Source organism: Chlamydotis macqueenii, chromosome 6, assembly GCF_036417535.1.
Source record: "Chlamydotis macqueenii isolate bChlMac1 chromosome 6, bChlMac1.mat, whole genome shotgun sequence".
Lineage (NCBI taxonomy): Eukaryota > Metazoa > Chordata > Aves > Otidiformes > Otididae > Chlamydotis > Chlamydotis macqueenii.
The window spans coordinates 21,606,743-21,626,259 of record NC_141561.1 but is presented as its reverse complement, the minus strand read 5'-3'; the positions used below and the strand labels follow the sequence as shown (position 1 = coordinate 21,626,259).

At 43.6% G+C, this 19,517-nt stretch overlaps 3 protein-coding genes across 16 annotated transcripts; 1 reads left to right on the top strand and 2 right to left on the bottom strand.

Annotated features, from left to right (window-relative positions):
* Positions 1 to 547: 547 nt before the first annotated feature.
* Positions 548 to 8,466, bottom strand: KLHL23 (kelch like family member 23). Of its 2 annotated transcripts, XM_010125410.2 has the most exons (3): positions 4,329 to 8,466; positions 2,667 to 2,819; positions 1,816 to 2,123 (listed from the first exon to the last, which is right to left on the bottom strand). In XM_010125410.2, the coding sequence occupies exons 1-3, from the start codon at positions 5,539 to 5,541 to the stop codon at positions 1,819 to 1,821; spliced, it is 1,671 nt and encodes a 556-aa protein (XP_010123712.2). In that variant the 5' UTR covers positions 5,542 to 8,466; the 3' UTR covers positions 1,816 to 1,818. The 2 variants fall into 2 exon arrangements, with proteins under 2 accessions (XP_086607673.1, XP_010123712.2); XM_086751547.1 differs by lacking the exon at positions 2,667 to 2,819 and having other exon boundaries at positions 548 to 2,123.
* A 683-nt stretch (positions 8,467 to 9,149) lies between these two features.
* On the bottom strand, positions 9,150 to 19,491 carry PHOSPHO2 (phosphatase, orphan 2). 13 transcript variants are annotated; one of them, XM_086751556.1, is made up of 5 exons: positions 19,412 to 19,491; positions 13,032 to 13,176; positions 11,620 to 11,812; positions 10,924 to 10,999; positions 9,150 to 10,473 (listed from the first exon to the last, which is right to left on the bottom strand). In XM_086751556.1, the coding sequence occupies exon 5, from the start codon at positions 10,469 to 10,471 to the stop codon at positions 9,746 to 9,748; it is 726 nt and encodes a 241-aa protein (XP_086607682.1). In that variant the 5' UTR covers positions 10,472 to 10,473; positions 10,924 to 10,999; positions 11,620 to 11,812; positions 13,032 to 13,176; positions 19,412 to 19,491; the 3' UTR covers positions 9,150 to 9,745. The 13 variants fall into 13 exon arrangements, with proteins under 13 accessions (XP_086607682.1, XP_086607683.1, XP_086607675.1 ...); XM_086751557.1 differs by having other exon boundaries at positions 10,986 to 10,999; XM_086751549.1 differs by lacking the exon at positions 10,924 to 10,999.
* On the top strand, positions 11,403 to 18,799 carry CFAP210 (cilia and flagella associated protein 210). The gene is made up of 9 exons (XM_086751548.1): positions 11,403 to 11,469; positions 12,371 to 12,597; positions 12,894 to 13,067; positions 13,153 to 13,346; positions 14,121 to 14,277; positions 15,274 to 15,413; positions 16,251 to 16,443; positions 16,777 to 16,941; positions 17,431 to 18,799. The coding sequence occupies exons 1-9, from the start codon at positions 11,409 to 11,411 to the stop codon at positions 17,743 to 17,745; spliced, it is 1,626 nt and encodes a 541-aa protein (XP_086607674.1). The 5' UTR covers positions 11,403 to 11,408; the 3' UTR covers positions 17,746 to 18,799.
* Positions 19,492 to 19,517: the final 26 nt, after the last annotated feature.

The window sequence follows — 19,517 nt, the reverse complement described above, 5'->3', positions numbered from 1 at the left end:
TTCTGGCATAGTAAGGCGATACACAAAGACATCAAAACAAGAACTATATATACACCACAGAACTTCACATCAAAGCTCAGAGTTGAGTGCTGCCTGCTACCAGCAGGCAAATGCAAGTGAGAATCAGCATAAAAATGTGAAAGAACCAAAAAAAAAAAAAAAAAAAAAAAAAAATGTTGAACATGCTTATGACCAAGAAAAATAAATGTTATGAACTCAGAGCTTACCTGCTTGGAAAGCTCCTTCCATCATATCTGAGAAATCCAATAAAACCAACATTTCATTTTAGGTGGTAGTGCTGGTATAGGAAGTTCCCACTGCACCCTGTGCAGCCCTGTCTAGTCCCTGCCTCTCATGCCAATGTCTAACAGCTGTTTCTGTGGTCATTTTATAAGCTGGATTGGGGAACTGATCTGGGCTAAAAGAGCCTCTCTGCCCCCCAAGGCATTTCTTTATTTGGATCATCGCTATCAGATCGCAGGGTCCCACAGCAGCTGCAGCAGGACAGCTCCTCACAGCCACCTCCTCAGTACTGGGAAGGGTTTGCCATCTTGTACTTTTCACACAATCTGTGTGCTTCCTTTCAGTTTCTCTCTCTCCCCTCTATCCTGTTACCGATTTTCATAAAGCCTGAAAAAAAATGTGTATTTTTAAGGCCTATACCTCCCTGTAGAACATAGCTGAACCCAGACAAGTGAGTTCAGTGTTAGAGGGGAGCTGACACATGCACAGAATGACAATGCAGTTGCACCTTGCTCGCTCAGGGAACCAGGCTAATAACAAGCCCCACATTACACCACACAAGCTATGAGGAGAAAACAAATCCTAAGAAGTCATTGCAATAATGATTCAATCAAAGGCATTTCTATTACTGCCAACATGGCAGGATGCAGAACAAGGACTGGTGAGAAGGCTGAGGATGGCAGGGTCGAAATACCAGCTATTTCAACACTACATACGGATTCTGCTTTGTGGCGGCGCTGGCACTGCCAGGCTGTGCTAGGAGCCTGCCGTGGTATCTCCCTGTGAAGGGGTGACAAAATTATTACCTTCCTGCCCATTTCAGGTTGCTTTCTAGAGAGACTCTTTTTATTTCTTACAGGCCCTGCCAGTGTGAGAATGGCAAAGTGAGCACTTTTCTAAAACTGCCTTGTACTGCAGAGCACTGTTCTCCTGGAACACTAGCACTTTCAGCTCGTACCTGTGGCTACTGCATGACATTTCTTTCCTCATCCCCAGCCTCTGCTCTTCTCCGCTCTGGCATCTGAAGGTAGAATTAGAAGCATCCTGTAACTGCTCATTATTTCTGGATGTGATAACCTAGGTATCCAAGTGATATTGCTCTACACGTACCACATGCTTAGCTTGTGGCAATTAACCATTCCTATAGCTACCTTCAGAGTGTCACAGATTTAATCTTAAGCCTAGTAGTCCACAGAAATACAGAGTATTTTGTTTGTATACTTTACTTTTGTTTGTTTGTATACTTTACTCACCTTAGCACCAGATCATAGTGATTCCACCCAGTGATTAATGAAAATAAATCTGTTTTTCACAGTAGTTCGTATACAGCTGCACAAAGTATTATGACAGTCATTTGAAAATTTTCATGACAAACAATAATTAGAGTGAAAAATGTATGAAGATCTTGTTACCATATTTGTATTTCTGAATTGTTTAAAATAAAGACAAATTATACCTAGTTTTTAATGATGTACGCTAAGAGATTGCATTAGACCTGTCACTCATGAGGTAATCAGTACTATTATGAATACTGCATCTGCTGTCTTCTGTAACAGCAATATGAAAATTAAATGTTTACATGTTATACACGCAGACACAGGACCGCATAGCACTGGGAAGGTTACCTACTGTTTCCCATTTATTCAGTTCAGGATTGTATTTCTCAATACTCTGCAGATACGTTCCTTTTGAATAGGAATATCCTCCTGTTACATAGATGCATCCGTTCATAACCACTGCGCCACACTCCATCCTTCTCTCCATCATGTGAGCCATTTGCTTCCACTCGTTTTGCTCTGGGTCATAGCAGTCCGTGATCGTGGTCTGTCCGCCCACAAAATAGATCTTGTTTTGTAATGTAATTGAACACAATCCATATTCTCCAGGAAAAAAAAGGAATACAGTTCAACTCAGCATGATAATGTTAACTTAAACTGCAACGACATGACAAACATTGGGCACCACTGAGCTTAGGAGATACCTTAGGATTTTCTGCTGCGCTTGGTGCAAGCAAGCTCAAGGCATTACAGAAGATACAGACATGAGCAACAGTACTTGCTGAGAACTGCTTTCAAAACTTACTGTTACCAAATGTAGAACATAGAGAAAACCCTTTTAAAATTCATAGAAATTATTTTTGCCAAATGCCTATGAATAGATGGACTTTAGAGAAAGTTAGTTTACTAGATTATTTGATAGCATGCAGCCATTCCTTAGTTCAATATATAGTGATTTCTATAGAACAGACGCTTGAAGAGGGTCTTCCCTTCCCCCCCTCAGAGTCTGGAAATGGGAGATGATCCCGCTCTGGCCCTTGCTGCCCTACAGCAAGAACATGCCAGAAACTCTTAAGTGGGCTTAAAGACTCCCGGATACATGTCATCAAATCAAGCTCTACGCTCGTTACAGAAATTGTTGTTTACCTGGATGCGGGCTTGTGGTGACTATGCTCCACTCATTGCTACCTGAATGGTAGCTCTGGATTTTATCATAGGTGCAGCTTCCCCTGTACCCATAGTGACCTCCGGTTACGTAGATGACTTCGTGCAGGACACAGGCGGTGGCATTTCCAACACCTGTACACAGTGTGAAAGTCACAACACCCCTTCAGACTGCACACAATCACCACGGTCACTTCCATCCGTAACCTCATTTCAAATGACTTGTTAATTAGTACTTTAGGGTGAAATTATGCTTGCAAGTATTTAATTGAATGTGAAATAAACAAACTTGTTAAGCCACCTTATTTTCTCAGCATAAGTCAAGAACAATTAAATAAAACTGCAGTAACCAATACATATAGTACATAATACAGCCACACAATATTTCAGAGAATTTTTATGCAGTAATTAAAGACACGTTGTCACATTGGTTTTGAAATAGGGAATTACTTTCAATATTTGAGTAAGTTAAAGAGATTTTCCGAAGTCACTTGTATGGCAAGGACAAAGACAATGGGAGCTGAGATCATTCAGTGTCTCAGGGTATCTTTTCTGATACTTTTAGTCTTTCTCATGGTATTATTTATTACGCTGTTGTATAAACAAGGACATAAACAGAATGGAGCCATGTTAACTCTGTCTCTAGGAGAACAAAACAAAGTAAAACAAGGGATCTGGCAGGATAAAATGGACCCAAATTAGGAAATTAGTGTAGTTTTTTTTTAAACATCTAAGAAGTTTCACACAGAAAACTGGACAAAACAACTGCCCAGAATGTGTAACTGCCCACAGTACTTGCATAGCATTTCTGGTTTTAAAGGAAATAAAAAGAGAATAATGTTTGTGGAAAATAAACAATGAATAAAGTTGTAGGAGCATAAGTGTTTTTTTCCTGTCACAGATGCCTCCAAAAACTCTCATGTATGAAGTAAAATACTATGTTACATCAACTTATGGTAAAATTTTACAATTAATTGCAAATAATTGCATTAATTTATAAAATTTTATGATAAAATGTATAATTATTTATAATTTTTTAACAAAATAATACCCTTTAGTTAGACTGCGATCCAAATCCACACATTTTTACTAAATCACTATTTTGGCTGCTAGAAGCAGGTATTAGTGCTTTTCATCATCCTCACACTAAAGATTAAACTAAGGATCCTAAACAGATGATACAATGAAGTATGAGAAAACTGTATGCAAGAAGTTTTAAATGAAGATGACACCTTTATAAATGATTGCACAGAAAATCTTTGTAATCTGGTCTCAAATTAAAATAATATGATCCTTTTATTGGCGCTTGCTCTTTGACCATCTACTGAACAGACTCTAATCCCAAGTGGTTTTCTGATTTCTTTCTAATTTGAACAGAAATTACACTCCTGAAAGGAGGCAAGATTAAACTGAAACTACCACTTGCTTTTCCACCCCAGTGTTCTGTGGCATGGCCCAGCATAGCGTTTGGATGTTTGCAGTCAGCTAGTAAAGACCTGAACCAAAGCTCACCACCATTAACAGGAGATTTTGATGGACTTCACTAGAACTTGGATCAAACCCTATCAGTGTCCAGAGCCCTGAAAAGTGGCAAATGGAAATGGATCGACATTTGAAGCAGACGCCATACAAAAGCTTACCTACCTTTGATCATGTTTGCAATAGGAAGCCATTTCTTCTTTAAAGGATCATAGAACTCAGCTTCTTGCACCGGAGCTCCCTTGCGGTAACCACCCAACGCATAGATGCAGCCACTCAAGGAAACTGCACAGTGGTAGTACCTTGCGTCAAGCATGGGGCAGCCTTCTGCCCATTCATCTCTCTCACTTTTATATATCCACACGGTGTCAAGGGCTTCGATGCTCTCCGTTCTATAACCTCCTGTCACATATATGTCTGGTCCCAAGCTAGTGACCCCATAGCTCTCCCTGGTGTGATCCGGCATCTCTGTTCCTTGGACCCAGGCGTTGGTTAAAGGATCCCAAACATGCACTTCCGCTAAGGGATGCCAATAATATCCTCCGATCACGTACATAGCTGCTGTGGGTCTTCTGGAAAGGCCTTTGGGATTGAGCTTCAGGGAGTTGTAGATGAGCGACCGTATCTTATTGTCATTAAGTCGGCACTTTTTTTGTAGGCTTAAAGCTGACCTCAAATACATGTTATCTAACTCTACTTTGATGCAGCTCAGCAGTTCATAGATGTCTTCAATTCTTTCTTCCACGTTGTGTGCAACCCACTTAACGACAGCTTCAATGGCTGCCTCTTCTTTCCAAACATTGAGATTCTCTCTGGAGAGAATATAAGAGAGCTTCTCCTTGCCAATGTCCAGAAACTCTTCCTGCTTCCACACTTCTTCAAACTGCCCTAGCAATATCCTCCTGGACTCTTTTTCTAGCTCCGGGCAGTCATGATACTCGGCAAAGGAGTGCATCCCTATGCAGTTGTCGGTATCCAAGTGCCTCACCAGAAACTGCTCACAGGCTTTCTTTACTGACACAAACTGGAGGAGGTCTGCAGCCTGGAGTAGACTTTGGACATTTCTCTTTGTTATCTGGATCTGTGATGTGTATGCATAATTCACGAGGGCTTCCAGTACGGCATGGCTGAGCCCGGGAAGTCTGATCTGGTTTGTAGATTTCTCTTTCATATCGGCGGTGAACATGGCTTTAAAGTAACCGCTGCAGGCCGCCAAGGCGGCTCGGTGGCAGCGGAAGACGAGTCCCGAGGCGCACTGCAGGGCGATGTCGCTGAACAGCCCCTCCAGGTAAAAGGCGCGGAAGGCTGCCAGGAAGCCGGCGGGGTGAGCCGAGTCCTGGTAGAGGTACGCGTACTCCTCCTGCCCGCCCCCGGCCATGCCGCGGCCCAGGCACAAAGCCGGGCACCGGGAGGCGCCCAGCGGCTTCCCGGCCGCTTCGCCGAGCCCCACCGCCCCTCCGCCTCCCCGGCGCGGTACTTACGCCCGGGCGCAGCGCGGCCGCGAACAGGGGCGCTCGCAGGCCGGCGGCGGCCCCGTGACCGTCTTTGGAAGAGCCGCTGCCCGCGGGAGGCGGCGGGGCCGGAGCGGCAGCTCCTATTTTGGTGCCCCGGCCGCCCGCCCTGCCCTGCCTGCCCCGGGGAAACGCCGGCGGGCGGGGGCGGGGGGTCGGCAGGCTCTGTGCTGATGGCACACGGCCCGGCCGCACTGGGGACAGAGGCAGATGCTGGGGGGGCGTCACCGGCTTGGTGGCTCCCGGCCACAGAACAAAGCCAGGGGCCTCCGACGGCGGCGAGCTGCGACCTGCAGCTGCCTCGGGCACAGGCGCCGCTCCCCCGGGGCGCGCAGCAGCGGTGCCGGAGGGGCAGCGAGCGCCCGGGGCTCTCCCGTCAGCGAAGGGAGGGGCGGGCACAGCCCTCCTCAAACACCCGGGCCTGGCAGCCTGCAAAGGACCCTCGCAAACTACGCTGACAAGCAGACTCCAGCTATAAGCAGATAATTCAGGAAGAAGGCTATATTGGTTTTACCACTTCTGAAAGCGTAGTTCACAATTCAAGTGGTCTTTTTCTTCTCTGCTAGCAGAACATTTTCTGCAGTGGAGTCCTTTAACAGTGTTTGAAGCACAGCGTCCTCTGAGTTTAAGCAGCTGTGCTCCCTCCTTCACCTGCAGCAGAGTTTGGTTCCTTTGGATCCAGCGGCCAGGCTCCTCCTGCCCTGCCAGAGCTCTCCTGGACTGAAAGGACTGGCAGTGCTTTCTCCTACCCAAACGAGGTGGATATTTGTTATTATTAGCCAAGTGCCAGCAGTACCTAAAAGGAGAAACTAGAAGAGCTCTTGCTCTACACAGATTAAAAAAGCATATTTTTTTTCTTTTAACTACTGGTGGTACTCCCTCCATGATGCCCACCAGAAGCATGTACTAAAGAAGGAATCTGAACTGGGAAGTGTACAGGGACATACTGCTCTGCCACGCTAACCGTGCAACAGGACTCTAACTTGCCCTTGGCCTTTATGCAGTAACACAGGACATAAATAAGTTGGTCCAAACAAGAAGCCAACAAATGCTTCACACATCTTTGCCTTCAGTTTTTCAACCACTCATGAGGCATTGTTAGCCCAGGAAATTGGAGTTTTGTGGCGTAACCCAGGAATTAGCAGTAGCCCTGCTGTCTCTGACCCAGGCCTGTCCCTCAGCTACATTACTCACTCCGTTTCTTTCTCTGGAGCACTCCCTTGTACAGCCCTGAGTCTGTTTATACATCCCCATGCCAACAGCTTTGTTTTGCTGTGGTTTTGTGCTTTCCATTTCATCAGCTTCCTATGGACAAGCAGGAACTTCTCCCAGGTCTTGGGCACCCTACCAGCACATAATACTAAATCTAAGTCGCTGGTGTACGATAGCAGACCTGTTACCATACAGAGTATTTCCCATACATACATATGCCTTCCATTACGCATTTCTTTTTGTAACATCTTTACCTAAGTCACCCTCCTGCCAGAGAGCATGTTGATTTAAATTGCCAGCAAGTCTGGAGGACAGCAACACTAAGTACTGCGCACGCGTCCCTTCAAGGAGCTTCTCCGTTTCTCTTTTGGCTGGGTTACCAGCTTAAACCAGCTTCATACTTTGGAGATAATAATCTCCCCTCCCTTATACTCACATGTGGAAAAAATTATAATTGTGGTGCTTCATAAAAATTCTCTCTTCTCTTTTATTTAGAGGAAAAAAAAGCCCAAGACCTCACATTAATAGCTTAACAGCCTACATACTGGAATTGAAAAATTTATTTTGTCTCCAACATGTAGTTGCCTAGCAAATAGCATCAGCTCTACCCTCTACCCGAAGTGATTAGATTATAGTTGCTCATATTTCAAGTAGTCTGCTTTGCTTTATCTCAACTTTAAACTCTGCTTAACTCTGAACGCCTGCTTCGGTACTTTCACACAAAACACCCCTTTTTGAGCATGAAGATGGAATTCTCACTCAATTTCTCACTCTCACTGCAAACTACAAGGTAGATTCCTTAAGGCTAAAAGAACAACAGTTAATATGAGTGAAAAAGCTGAAAAATAATTATTCATATACTAGGGCTTTTTTTTTTGTTTTTAAATAAGGAGTAACTGAGATCTGTGGACAAACTGAAAGCAAGCTGTCTCACAACTAAGTTCTGAAAAGCACTGAAGAGAATGGTGCAGAATCTAGAACATTAAGCAGCACATCTAGAATGAAAGAGATACACACCAAAAAAAAGCAACCATACAAAATTGTACTACCCAACAGCCATTACCATTCTTTTGTATAGCCCGTAATCAGACAACTTAAACCCGTCACAAATTGAGACCCTCGAGACTTCAGATGCTGTCTTCGTGCCCCTGCAGAAGACAATAGGGCAAGATCTCCAATACAAACATCTCGGGCACGTCTCAAACATCCATAATTAAAGCAATGCTCCTGAGAACTCAAGTATGTTATTCTGGACATCTCTGAAAACAGACTGTTCAAAGCAACCTTTCACAATTCATTAAAGGGCTAAAAGCAGGACTATTTACAAGGAAGTAATGGAAGGAAATCTTCATCTATACATGCTAGCAGCCTGAAAACAGGCAAGACCATTCCTAAAAATATTCAACTGAGAAAAATAAGGTAGTGACAACATCAAGTGTTGGTAAGAAAATGAGAACAATACTGCACAGAAAACAGAGGAAGACAGCTACAGCAATTGCAGGCTGCTGAGCTACACCTCAGACACCTACAACCAAGTGCTGCAAAAGTTGGACTAATTTATCCGTTATTAAGGCACGCAAGCTAAAGTCCAACATCAGACTACATCATCATTTTGGACCTTCTGTGGGACTACAAAAGGGAAAAGATTTGGCATAAAAATACATTATTTAACTTTAACGAGACTTATTTTTAGTATCCCTAAATGTACAGCCCAACTCTTGCAGCTCATCTCACTGTGAGTGGCAAAGAGAAAGACTGCATATTCGCAAGCAATTCCTTAAACTATTTAAAGACAGAACAATTCTGTTAAAAAGTTAAAATTGACATAGATATTCCCTTCCAGCCTGTAAGAGAGGATCATACTACACATATGCACAAGACTGAACAGGTAAATTCAGTGTAAACAGGTATACCTATGCACCGTTCTGTGGGCCTGTGCATTGCAGCAGAAACCCAGCATGAAAAAAACACCTGGCTGACTCAGAGCTGTCAGCACGGAAGATCAAACCAGCGTTAGCTCTATACGGAGTGGCAGCAGCACACTGTCAGGGCAGTAGTCAGGAGAATGGGAGTGACTTTTCTTTAAACAGAAGAGCAACATCCTTTCTGCTCTCCAGAAGAGATGGGGTCTGACTGGCAAAATAAATGAAGGTGTTATCCAAAGGCTGACACCTGCACTTGTGCTCACTCTCTCTCCAGGCCCTTACAGGAACAGGTGCCTGATGACACAGGCCAGCAGAATATGTTACACAAACCAAATGTGTTGCTTTTGTCAGCAACGGTAACTTTTATTGTCTTTACAATACAAGATAATACAAACTATTAAAAGTAATTTTGTTTTGTAAAATATTTAGTATATTGAAAATAGAAATCCATCTTCAGATCAAACAAGATTACAAGCATACCAAATAATTTACAAAATTAAACATTTATGCTGATCAAAGAAGTATAAAAGCCAACAGTTCCGGAACCATGCTCCTGGCACCTCATGTTTTGTAAGTCAAGGATTTCATTCTTCTGTGCACTAATTCTACTCCTTCCCCTAAGCACGTGGAACAGAAAAGGTCAGTTATGCAGTTGGTAAAGGCTTGGGGGAGGAGGGGGAAGACTAAGAATAATGGCAATTCCTCTTGCAACTCCCCCCTTCTCCACTTATGTTGGAATGTGTACTATGTTACAAAGCCACTTTAACTTCACTTTCCCACTATTGGCAAGATTGAACATAAACAGTTTTATATTGTGTTTAAAAAAACAAAACAGTTCAGATAACAGCCCAATTTTAAATTTTGTGCATTTATACATGCCAGTTTCTCTCTCCCAGGAAGATAAATATGTATTAGTTTCCTTTTATCATTTGAATTATTCCTTTATAAGCAGTTTCAGATAAGACATTATGTCAAAAGCAGATGACCAAACCAGAACAGAACACACTACAGGACTGAGATCTTTGGCCAGTTGAGAAATCTTTTTCTCCAAGGTATACCCCTGCCTAGGCATAGCAACATCATCCTTCCTCAAAAACATTACCGGACATAAGTCATTCCCACCATCACCTATATATATAATTTGTGTATAACTTACTCCTCGCTCCAACTGTTTATCTAGAAATTCTTTTAAAACTTTCTTTTTGCAAAGGTTTTTAGGGCACTTTGCACAATGGTGAGCATGGAAGTTCTGTACAGTAAGATAGCCAGTAGTGCTGAATGCTGCAGGGTTTGTAAACACTTCATCAAACACCTTATGGAAGTCAGCAGCTTTCAAAATCCAGTCAATAAATACTGTATTAGAATCTGAAACAATTATGCAGTCAAACGACTCTTTGTTCTCGCCAATAAAACCCAGAAGATCTACCATTCCTGCAGTGAAAGGAATTGTTGTCATAGTTCTTTTCATCTCATCTTCTTTGACACCATTGTCTCCCAAGTAGACAAAGACTCTGCCCATGTATTCTGTCCAATGTCCTGGTCGGTAGGAGTTTCTTAATCCGTTAGGAAGTTTTTTCTCAGGAGCACATTTCACAATCCAGGTATCACTATTTTCATCTACGATTGTATGGTCAAAATCAAAAACCAATAGAAATTTCATAGCTGTCAGAAAATAGTTTCCAAAACAAACAAAAAAAAGAGGAGAATTATTTATATTTTTAACATACTGAATTCCTACCCCGATCTGGTGTTCAGAAGAGAAAATTTCTGCAAGAAAATGAAGCATTGGGACAAATATGTAAACAAAGTGAACTATTTTTGGCCACCACAGCCATGGGAAGTTAAGCTGAAGCTAAAAAAGCAGTTTGTAAAGGTCAAAGTTCTAGTTCAGGTCAAAGTTCTAGTTCAGTATCAAACTGTTCAAGGTAGATAACGTGAAAGTATCTAAACTCATGCTGCATAGTTACTAATATTCGCTAACACAGAGTCAATCTTCCAGTACTCGTGCACCATCAGTTTGACCAACGGTGCTAAATTTCTCCACCACTTGCCAACGCAACCAGGCTGGCAAAACACCTCAAGAGGTATTTCAAAGGGAAACTACTACTGAACAGATGGAGCCAGTCCTCTTAACAAGGGCACACCGAATCAAAGCAGCCAAGGAAAAGAAATACCGCCATTTGTGGATCTGGGAAAAAAAAAAGTCGGTCTGCTTGTTGTACAGTCCTGCAACTTCAGTACCTACAGCCCAGCTCCGGGCGACGGGAATCCCCGGGAGCAGGAGACACCTCACCCGGAACGGCGGCAGGCCCTCTCACACCCGCCGCCTCCTCAGCCCCGGACCCCCTCAGCACTACACGGGGGTCTCGGCAGCGGACCGGAAGCCCGTGAGCGAAAGGACAGAGCCGCCCGGGCCGCGCCAAGCCGCCCCCGCCCGCGCGGCCCCCAGCCGCCAACCCACCTCCGTTTCCGCCGCTCCCGGCTCCCTCCGCCTGAGCCCCGCCCGCCACGTGCCTGACATCCACGTCGTCACGTGACTCCCCGCCGCCGGGTTGCCTGGCAACGGCGCGCGTACACAGACCGGACGGCCCAGGACCATGGCGGCGGTGGCGGCGGGTTCCGGGCTCGTCCGCGGGAGGCGGCAGCGGCAGCTCGGCCGTGAGTGGGGCTCCCCCCGTGGGCACCAGGGGAAGGCTGTAGGGGTGTTCCTCGTCCCCGTGTCCAGGGTGACTGGCCCCAAACCTGCTCCCTGCTCCCCCAGCTGCAGACAGGCGGTTCCTCCCTACCAGCGCCCCAGCAGGAACGAACCTGAAACCAGGGGAGCGGCGGTTGTCATCCGGCCGCCGGCGTCAGAGGAGGGCTAGGTGCCTGGCGGTCCCCTCTCTGTGGGGAGCAGCCCCGCCAGCGTACGTTCACTTTTGGCGAGGCTGCCTTCACCTTGGACAGAGGGAGGAGATCTGGTCTGGTCCCTATCGTAAGACAAACTGATCAGCAACCGCACCTGAAAAACCAGGCTTTGATACCAGTACCGCTACAAGAGAAGAGAACCTTACATTTTACACACAGCATGTCAGCCTGCTGCAAATCAAATGAACAAGGAGAATTTCTAGCAGAGCGCCACTCCGCACAGAGTGCCATTTCCTTCAAAAATAGTGGTGACAGTTTGAAGGGCATTGCACAAAACCTAGTGATCACCTAGAAAAGCTGTATTCATGCATGCACGTGTGTATGTAAGCCTAATACAACACATTCTCCCTTTCCTCTTGGGAATGCTCCCTGCTCTTCTCAGCCAAACCTGTACACACACACAAACGGGCAAGGGGACACAGAGACCGCTGAGTCAGTCAGTGCCACAGCCCAAGTACATGCACTGGCCGTAGCTGGACTACAGATACAGACACCCTGTCTTAGCTCTGGGGCACAGAGATGGGGAGAGTAACTAATACTATGGACAACTTGGTATTGTTACTATGCACGAATTCAAATCCTGATACAAGTTTGAACATAGGATTTTCTGATACCAAGTAACCTCAGTATCTTTTTTTTTTCCTCTGCGCAGCACCACATCATTTGGAAGAAAATAACATTCTAGATGGATATTTTCTTCTTAATGAAGTGGATCTTAATCAGGTAATTGTCTTGCCAAAAGCAGAATGGGAAAGGATTCAGGACAATCTTGGAAGCACAACTAGAGAAGAAGCACGCATCCTTGCTGAGAAGAAAGAACGGGAAGAAATGCACTTGCGCTCCAAAGCTGCTGTAAAAGACTGGCCCAATACCATTATGGTAAGTACAAGATACATTTGTAAGCTATGGAATTTATTTTCATATGTGTAAAACCACTCGTAGTAACATTTCTAGCTGTACTCCCTTTGTTTAACATTTGCTTTTAAATACATATTTTAACTAAACTTCATTTAAATACATTTAGCACCTAATGTCAATGTATATTTTTTTTTAATTAAAGCTAAAATGCAAAATTAAAAAAAACTCCAAACATTGAGTACATCACCTTCAGAATGGTTTATACTTTTTTAATCCATGGGCTTTAAATGTGATTTCTAATTTTATCTGTACTGTAGGGCCTTGCACAACAGAAACGTAAAGCCAAAAAATTACGTGAAGAAAGGGAAGAGGAAGAAAGAAAGTTACTTGATTTGGAAGAAGAACAGTTCCAAGCAGCAAAACGGAAGGAGGCTATTGACCGGGCAAAAACTTACCTATACCATCAGAATGAAAGAGTGAAAGGGTTACATGTTTGTTGACAACTTATCATTTTAAAATTCAAATTGCACTGAATGTCTTCAAACACTTCTGAACACTTTAAATGTTCTCTTGCAGAGTGCACTTCTACTTGCTGAGGTCCTAAAAGAAAGAGATGCTCAAGTTGAATTTAAAAAGTTAAAGTCAGCTGTTAAGAAAAAGAAGGATGAAAAAAAGGAACATGAATGTAAAGAAGCTCTTCTCACAGAGCAAGAAAAGGCACATCAGCATTACATGAACCAACAGGCATTACGCAGAGATCAGCTAGAACAGTAAGTAATAAGTAACCAAAAGTAACCCTACTTCATTATTTACTTAAACTCTCTTCTCACAAATAAATTCTAGAAGGTTTTTACAGAAGCTTACTAATAATTTGATTCACAAATGTGACACTTCAAAAGAAACATCCAGAGTGCCACAAAAGACCTTGCGCAAAAGGGAGAAGCTGTGATACGCAGTGTCTTTTAGTTGCCAACAGTCTGCACGTAAAATCACCTCTGACAGGCTCCAAAACTTTACGGAGGGGTCCCCAGTGGCATTTATAGGACGGGTCTTGGTGGTCTGATAGAAGGAATGAAATTCTGAGGCAGAGGAAGGGCTCAAAGTCTGGTCTCACATATTCCAGGTCTGACAGGTAATCCTTGCAGAACTTAGTACAGAACACTACCAGCGTAAGCTGGTGGCTGCATGCCCAGAAACAGAAGCACAGCTATGGCGGGACTTACTGAGGAAATTTTGTTCACTGAGGATGCTGCAGAGATAGGCCAGAACATTATGAATGCAATGGTGCTAATGAGTCATCAGATGAAACGTGTTACCACTAGACTGCAAACTGTGAGCATACCATGTAGCTGATTTCTGGTCAGAAGTTTGAGGGCTACCATTACAAACAGTGATGCTACTGTTAATCTCTGATATTCTACCCATCTTCAATTCAAAGTATCACATTATTCAGTGCAAGGTACTTATGGTTATGCAGAATCCGCATCTGTTCATTACTTCATGCAGTCCCTAGCCCATTTATTCAACTCCTTTTTCCAACTCAGAATAAAGGAACACAAGCATCAGGCAGATCTGGCCAAGCTAGAAGACAAAAGAGAAGAAGAACAAATACAGAGATTGAACCAATTGTACCAACTGGAAATTCAGAGAAGAAGAGAAAAGGAACAGGAGGAAAAAGTTGAACGCCGGAGGCTGCATCATGTAAGTAACAGGAGAGTAGACTGTTCGAAATGCTTGTTTCACCCTGGCTGCCTGGAGTGGAACAATAGCATTCGTATCTCTAAATGGGCCTTTTGGCAACAGAAGGTTTGCTGACAGCTTCAGTGGCATTGGATCATACGCCTGCCCTGCCAGTTGCAGACCATATCTTTCCTCTGTGCTTTTTGAGAAATGGCTCTTGGAGGCAGGTCCCTTCTCTTGTCTGAAGGGACATTGGCACCTGATGCTTTAACTGATCTGACTAAAAAGTCATCTATAGACTTCAAGCAATATTCTCCTTTACTTGAAAACTGGATTTAAGTTCCACACACCTGCTGTTTTAATCCCATTTTTCCTTGTTAGGAAGAGGGAATAGCTTGAGACTGAACATAACAGTATCTTTTTAACTTGACTTTCCCTTTATGATTGGAGAGGTTTAGAAATTTAGTCAAGACCTGCTGCCTTCTCTTTTCATCTTTAAAGGCATCTTGCTAAACACTAACTAGAAACGTCTCAGAACAGTTCTGGCCAGCATGCAAAAGAGAGCATTTTTTTTACATAAAATTATAGAAACCTCATCTTCAGCTATGATTTGGATTAAGCTCTTAGACTGGGATCATTTTGGATGAGGTGGGCCAGGAGCAGCATGGTCTGTGTATGTGTTGGTGGGGATTGCACAGTCCCATTCCTCTAACGTCCCTCTCTCCCATGCCTGTGAATGGGAGCAAGGGATAACGCTCACTGCATTGCATAGCAATCGTGTTATGGGCTGCAGAAGCAGCTGTTCGATGCTCCGCTCCCCTTCTTCTTCCTCCTATCTACCATCTCCTCTTCATGCATGTTTTAACAAGGAGGCAGAAGTAACTGGAAGTACTGAGAATCCTTCTCCTCTCTTCTCTCAAGGAGAGGGAGAATAGGGAGTGATTCTTCTAAGTTGTTGCCGCAGGCCGAGATTTTCTAAACTTCATCTGTTATACCAGGACCATTTTGCCCATGCAGGAGCATGTAGCTGATCAGAAAATAATCAAAGCAGTAGAGGAACAAAAACAAATGGAAGAAGATGACCGGATTAAAGCTCATTTTAAAGCAAAGGAAACTATTGCCAAACTGATAAAAAAGAAAGAAGCTGAAATGCGTAGGTAGGTACAAAGCTAAATTGTAAATAAACTAAAAATTATACTGCAGTAATTTTCAAATCTTTCAGACTGATGATGTAACACAAACCACAGTTATTCTAAAAATTAGATGCTACTCATATGGAGAATAGGGAATTCAGGAGTAAAAGGAAATTCTTTCACAGGTTCCTTAGCAGCAGGTGTGTGAGGAAGCGATTTCTCTGCCCTTCAAAGTACACAGACTTACAGAAGTGGAAAGCTCTGTATCAGTGTGTTGAGAACAGTCGTTTTCCATATGGCCTGATAAGCCTCCACCTCCTCAACAACTAAAAACAATTAAAAATCCTTGACAAAAGTATTTTTAGACATAAGCTATGTTTCCCTGAGTCAGATCAAGAAAAATAATTTTACTTCTTAACTAGGCACCTATATTAATTACATTGGGTTATTATTAAGGGAAGATGACTTATCAATTTATCATTGAGGGTATAGCATGACAATAGCATTGAGCCAATCTAAGAGCTTCCTTCTCTTCCTTCTTCTGGCCAATATTCCCAAAATTTATCCCGTGACGGCAAGATGCTAGGCAGACTCCTCACTAGGTGACCCAGCTCATTATCACAACAGAAAGCTAGTATTACAAGAATATAGGGAACATTTATCTGCTAAATCAGATAATAATAGTTAAAAAAAAAAAATCAACCAGGAGGAACACAAGGAGATCAAGGAGTTCAGTGGGTGGGCCAGCCTGTAGGGCAAGAGAAGACTAGAAGCAGAATTGCCAAGTTTGGTAGCAGTAATGTTTCCGGTAGAGCCAGGTGTGTATCCTGATATGATATGGTAGCTCATGTTCTTCTGCAGACTAACGCAGGAACATCAGGACAAAATCGTTAGACAATTAGCTGTACAAATGAATGAGGCATTAAAGAGGGAAGATGATCGTCTTGCTAGAGACATTGCAAGAAAAGAAGCTGAACAAGAGAAAAAACGCAAAGAGAAAGAAGCAAAAGAAAAGGCAGCCATTGAATCTATTGCTGAACACAGAGCCACTGTGGTAAGAAATGTAGCCTGTTCTTATTCCTGCTTACTCCAACCAAGGAGCCTGGCCCAGACCACAGCTGGTGGCTCTGGTGCCACACATCAGCATGTTTCATCAGGTCCGCTGACATCTTTCCTGGGGTCCTCTCTCCTTCTCCCACTTTCATGTTGGGTGCACATCTGCCAGGGCTGCTGAAAACCCTGGGCTTGGACACTGGCCAGCCACAATGACCGTGCTTATCAGAGCACTGATAACAGGCTGCTTCTGCTGAAAGATATTATTTCAGCTTAGCAAGCTAACTCCTTGGTTAACCTTTTTTTTTGTGTGTGTGTATTTCGTAAAATACAGATGAAGATGAAAGTGGAAAAGGAAAGAGAGGAAAAAGCAGAGCGTAAAAAAGAACTTAATATGTTAATGGAAAAGAACCGCATCTACCTGGAAATGGAAAAAAACAAGAAACAAAGACAACGTGACGCAAATTTGGAAGTACAGAAAATTCAGATCCAGCAAATGGTAAACAGAAGAACTGTACCCTGTCAACCCCTTCAGAAAGAAAAACACATCTAAACCATCAGCACTAGCTCCTGCCTGAGAGGAAAACAGAAATCTTGCTGTGTTTTGTTTGGGGTTTTTTGTTTGTTGCTTTTGGTTTTTCTAATCATGTATGCTCCGCATATGCTGGTGTTGGGGACCAGCCTCCTCTCAGAGCAGTGGTGCAAGTCGAGGCTGGTTTGCAATAACAACAGATCACATCCTGTTGTGTACCATTATGTACTACTGCTGCCCTCTTGTCTCCTCTGGGCAGAAGAGCAGCAACCGATGCTGATGTTCACTCAGCTATTTAATGTACCATTTTTTGAGAGGGGTACAGCAGGGGGGAGAAGTGGGGAGGGATGATATTTGCCAACTAACATCACTGCAGATCTTATGTAAGCTTCTACCCTTAGGCTAGTTATGTTGTGAAAGAAATACTAAGCTTTGTTATTCCCTTTTCTCCATCAGGCTGAAAAGCAGGCAAAAAAACAGCAGGAAAAGCAAGCAGACTTGGACTACGATGCTCAGAGAGAGGCTATTGCACTTTGGAGGGAGCGTGAATTTCAGAGCTACGCAAAGCAAGTCATTGAATCAGAGTCCAAAACTACACATCATCTTTATCCTCTTCTCAAAGCTTCCAAAGATGCAAGAGGACTTAGAACTGGACCATTTTCCAGAGAAAGAGAAGGAATAACTACTAACTTTCAAGCACAGAATGGTGCTGGGACCCAGTTACCTTGTTGTAGCTGTACCACTGCTCAAGAAGGTAAAAACATGAAATAACATTGAGACCATCCAGCAACAAAAGGCAGAAGTAGTTTTCACGTGGTTAAAAAAAAAATATCTTTTTGAACCTTATGGGCAGAGTTAAACTGTAAACTATCTACACTGAATATATACAATGAATCTGGAAGTCCAGTTGGGAAAAAAAAAAGATTGCCAGAGTACTGGTTATATTCTAAAAAATCCCCAGTTTGTATTTCATGAAAGTTAGTTTATTAAACTTGACACAGGAATGCATGCTGTATAATTGATCATCAATATAACCCATTCCAGCCAAAAGCTCACTATTACTGTTATATTTTTATTATTAATTACTCTAAAAATTAATTATCCTGGATTTTTTAAGCCTGGGATACAAATTCCCAGTGCAAAAGGTCACATTTTTCACTAGCCTATTTCCAGTTAAGTATTCCCCATAATAGAAAAAAACAACACAACTTAACAGAATATACAGAAGAACAACCCAATACATGCGAAAGTTAGAATAGTTATGGTACTGCAGTTTTTATAGCATTTTGCAACTACCTCTGTAAAACAAATGTCACGTTATTAGTTAGTTATATGAAAATACTAATGAAATGTCAACACAGCCCTTAAAAAGGTCACCTAGGAGGCAAATAGGTCCCAACGTAGCTGTAAATAGCTTCTACAGAAAGAGCACGGCAACAAGAGACAACATAGTTGGACTGTTCTTTCAAAAAGACTAACAATGATTCAACCTGCAGTAAATACATCCATACATAAAGCTGTTTCTCAGATCCCTCAGCTGATGTACTCTCCAACACTCAAGTCATACACACATCTCACTCCTAAAGCTTAGTTTCTTTGCTGAAATTTTACCATCATGTTCCTGCCTCAGACAGAGTAAGAGCTTCCTGTAATGACTTCCTCCACCAGTAACCTGGGGCCTGCAGAGTATCCCCCTATTCTGTGGGCCACTGAAAACAAAGGACAAGAAACCTGAAGCTCTGCTTAGTTGCACACAACCTTCTGTTCCAGCTCCCCAGCTGCTGGTTTCTGTTGACCAAACTAGAAAATGACACAAGTGCTAAAAAAAAAAAAATTAAGAGAGTTTTACACATATTTTAGTTTGGAAAATGGGTCTTTTGTGTGCCTTCAAGTTTCTAAGCCCGGCTCCTGACAGCAACAGGCTTTGAAGAAAGCACAGGACTTGAGCAAGACATGAGGCTACCCCAGAGGTGAGGTCCCTCCTGCAAGGTGAGGGCCAAGCAGAGCTGGTGTTACCTCCCCTATAGCACAAAACAGCTGCATGTATGATGGATGTACTCCTTCCCCAGTGTAGCAGTCACTGCTTCGAGGAGACTTCCCTCCCGGCAGAGCAAGGGAGGAACTTTTTGAAGGAGGAGGAAGACCAATCTCCTCCCTCATCCAGCTCCCAGAGCGGCCAAGGGCTTTCCTCCAGGAAAACAGCGCCCAGGGGCCACCTTTGAAGGTCAGGTAATAGATAAAGACGAGTTTCCAACAACCCCAGGTACAGGCAGGCCTAGCAGGATGGAGTTACCTCCGTGAGGCGGCAGCGCACAGAGCCAGGCCCAGCCAAACCGCCGCACCACCAGCCGCGCCGAGCAGAGGCAAACCAGCGGGAAGAGCAGCCCCGAGGTCGGAGCATGAAGACAGCAGAGGAGCGCGTTATATAGCCTCTTACCGGGCCCAGGCTCCTACAGGGAAATGGGTATTTCACCAGCCGGCTGCCGAGAAGGGCGGCTCTCCGCACGCCTGCGGCCGGGCTGGGCCGGGCCCTCCGCGGCCAC

Coding starts and splice junctions, on each gene's coding strand:
- KLHL23 (XM_010125410.2), bottom strand. CDS start 5,541: ATGGCCGGGGGCGGGCAGGAGGAGTACGCGTACCTCTACCAGGACTCG. Junction 2,820..4,328: donor TATTGCAAACATGATCAAAG/GTAGGTAAGCTT, acceptor CACTGTGTACAG/GTGTTGGAAATGCCACCGCC. Junction 2,124..2,666: donor CACCACAAGCCCGCATCCAG/GTAAACAACAAT, acceptor TTTTTCCTGGAG/AATATGGATTGTGTTCAATT.
- CFAP210 (XM_086751548.1), top strand. CDS start 11,409: ATGGCGGCGGTGGCGGCGGGTTCCGGGCTCGTCCGCGGGAGGCGGCAG. Junction 11,470..12,370: donor GCGGCAGCGGCAGCTCGGCC/GTGAGTGGGGCT, acceptor TCCTCTGCGCAG/CACCACATCATTTGGAAGAA. Junction 12,598..12,893: donor ACTGGCCCAATACCATTATG/GTAAGTACAAGA, acceptor TCTGTACTGTAG/GGCCTTGCACAACAGAAACG.
- PHOSPHO2 (XM_086751549.1), bottom strand. CDS start 11,647: ATGACAACCGCCGCTCCCCTGGTTTCAG. Junction 10,474..11,619: donor CGCCGCTCCCCTGGTTTCAG/GTTCGTTCCTGC, acceptor ATTTTCTGACAG/CTATGAAATTTCTATTGGTT.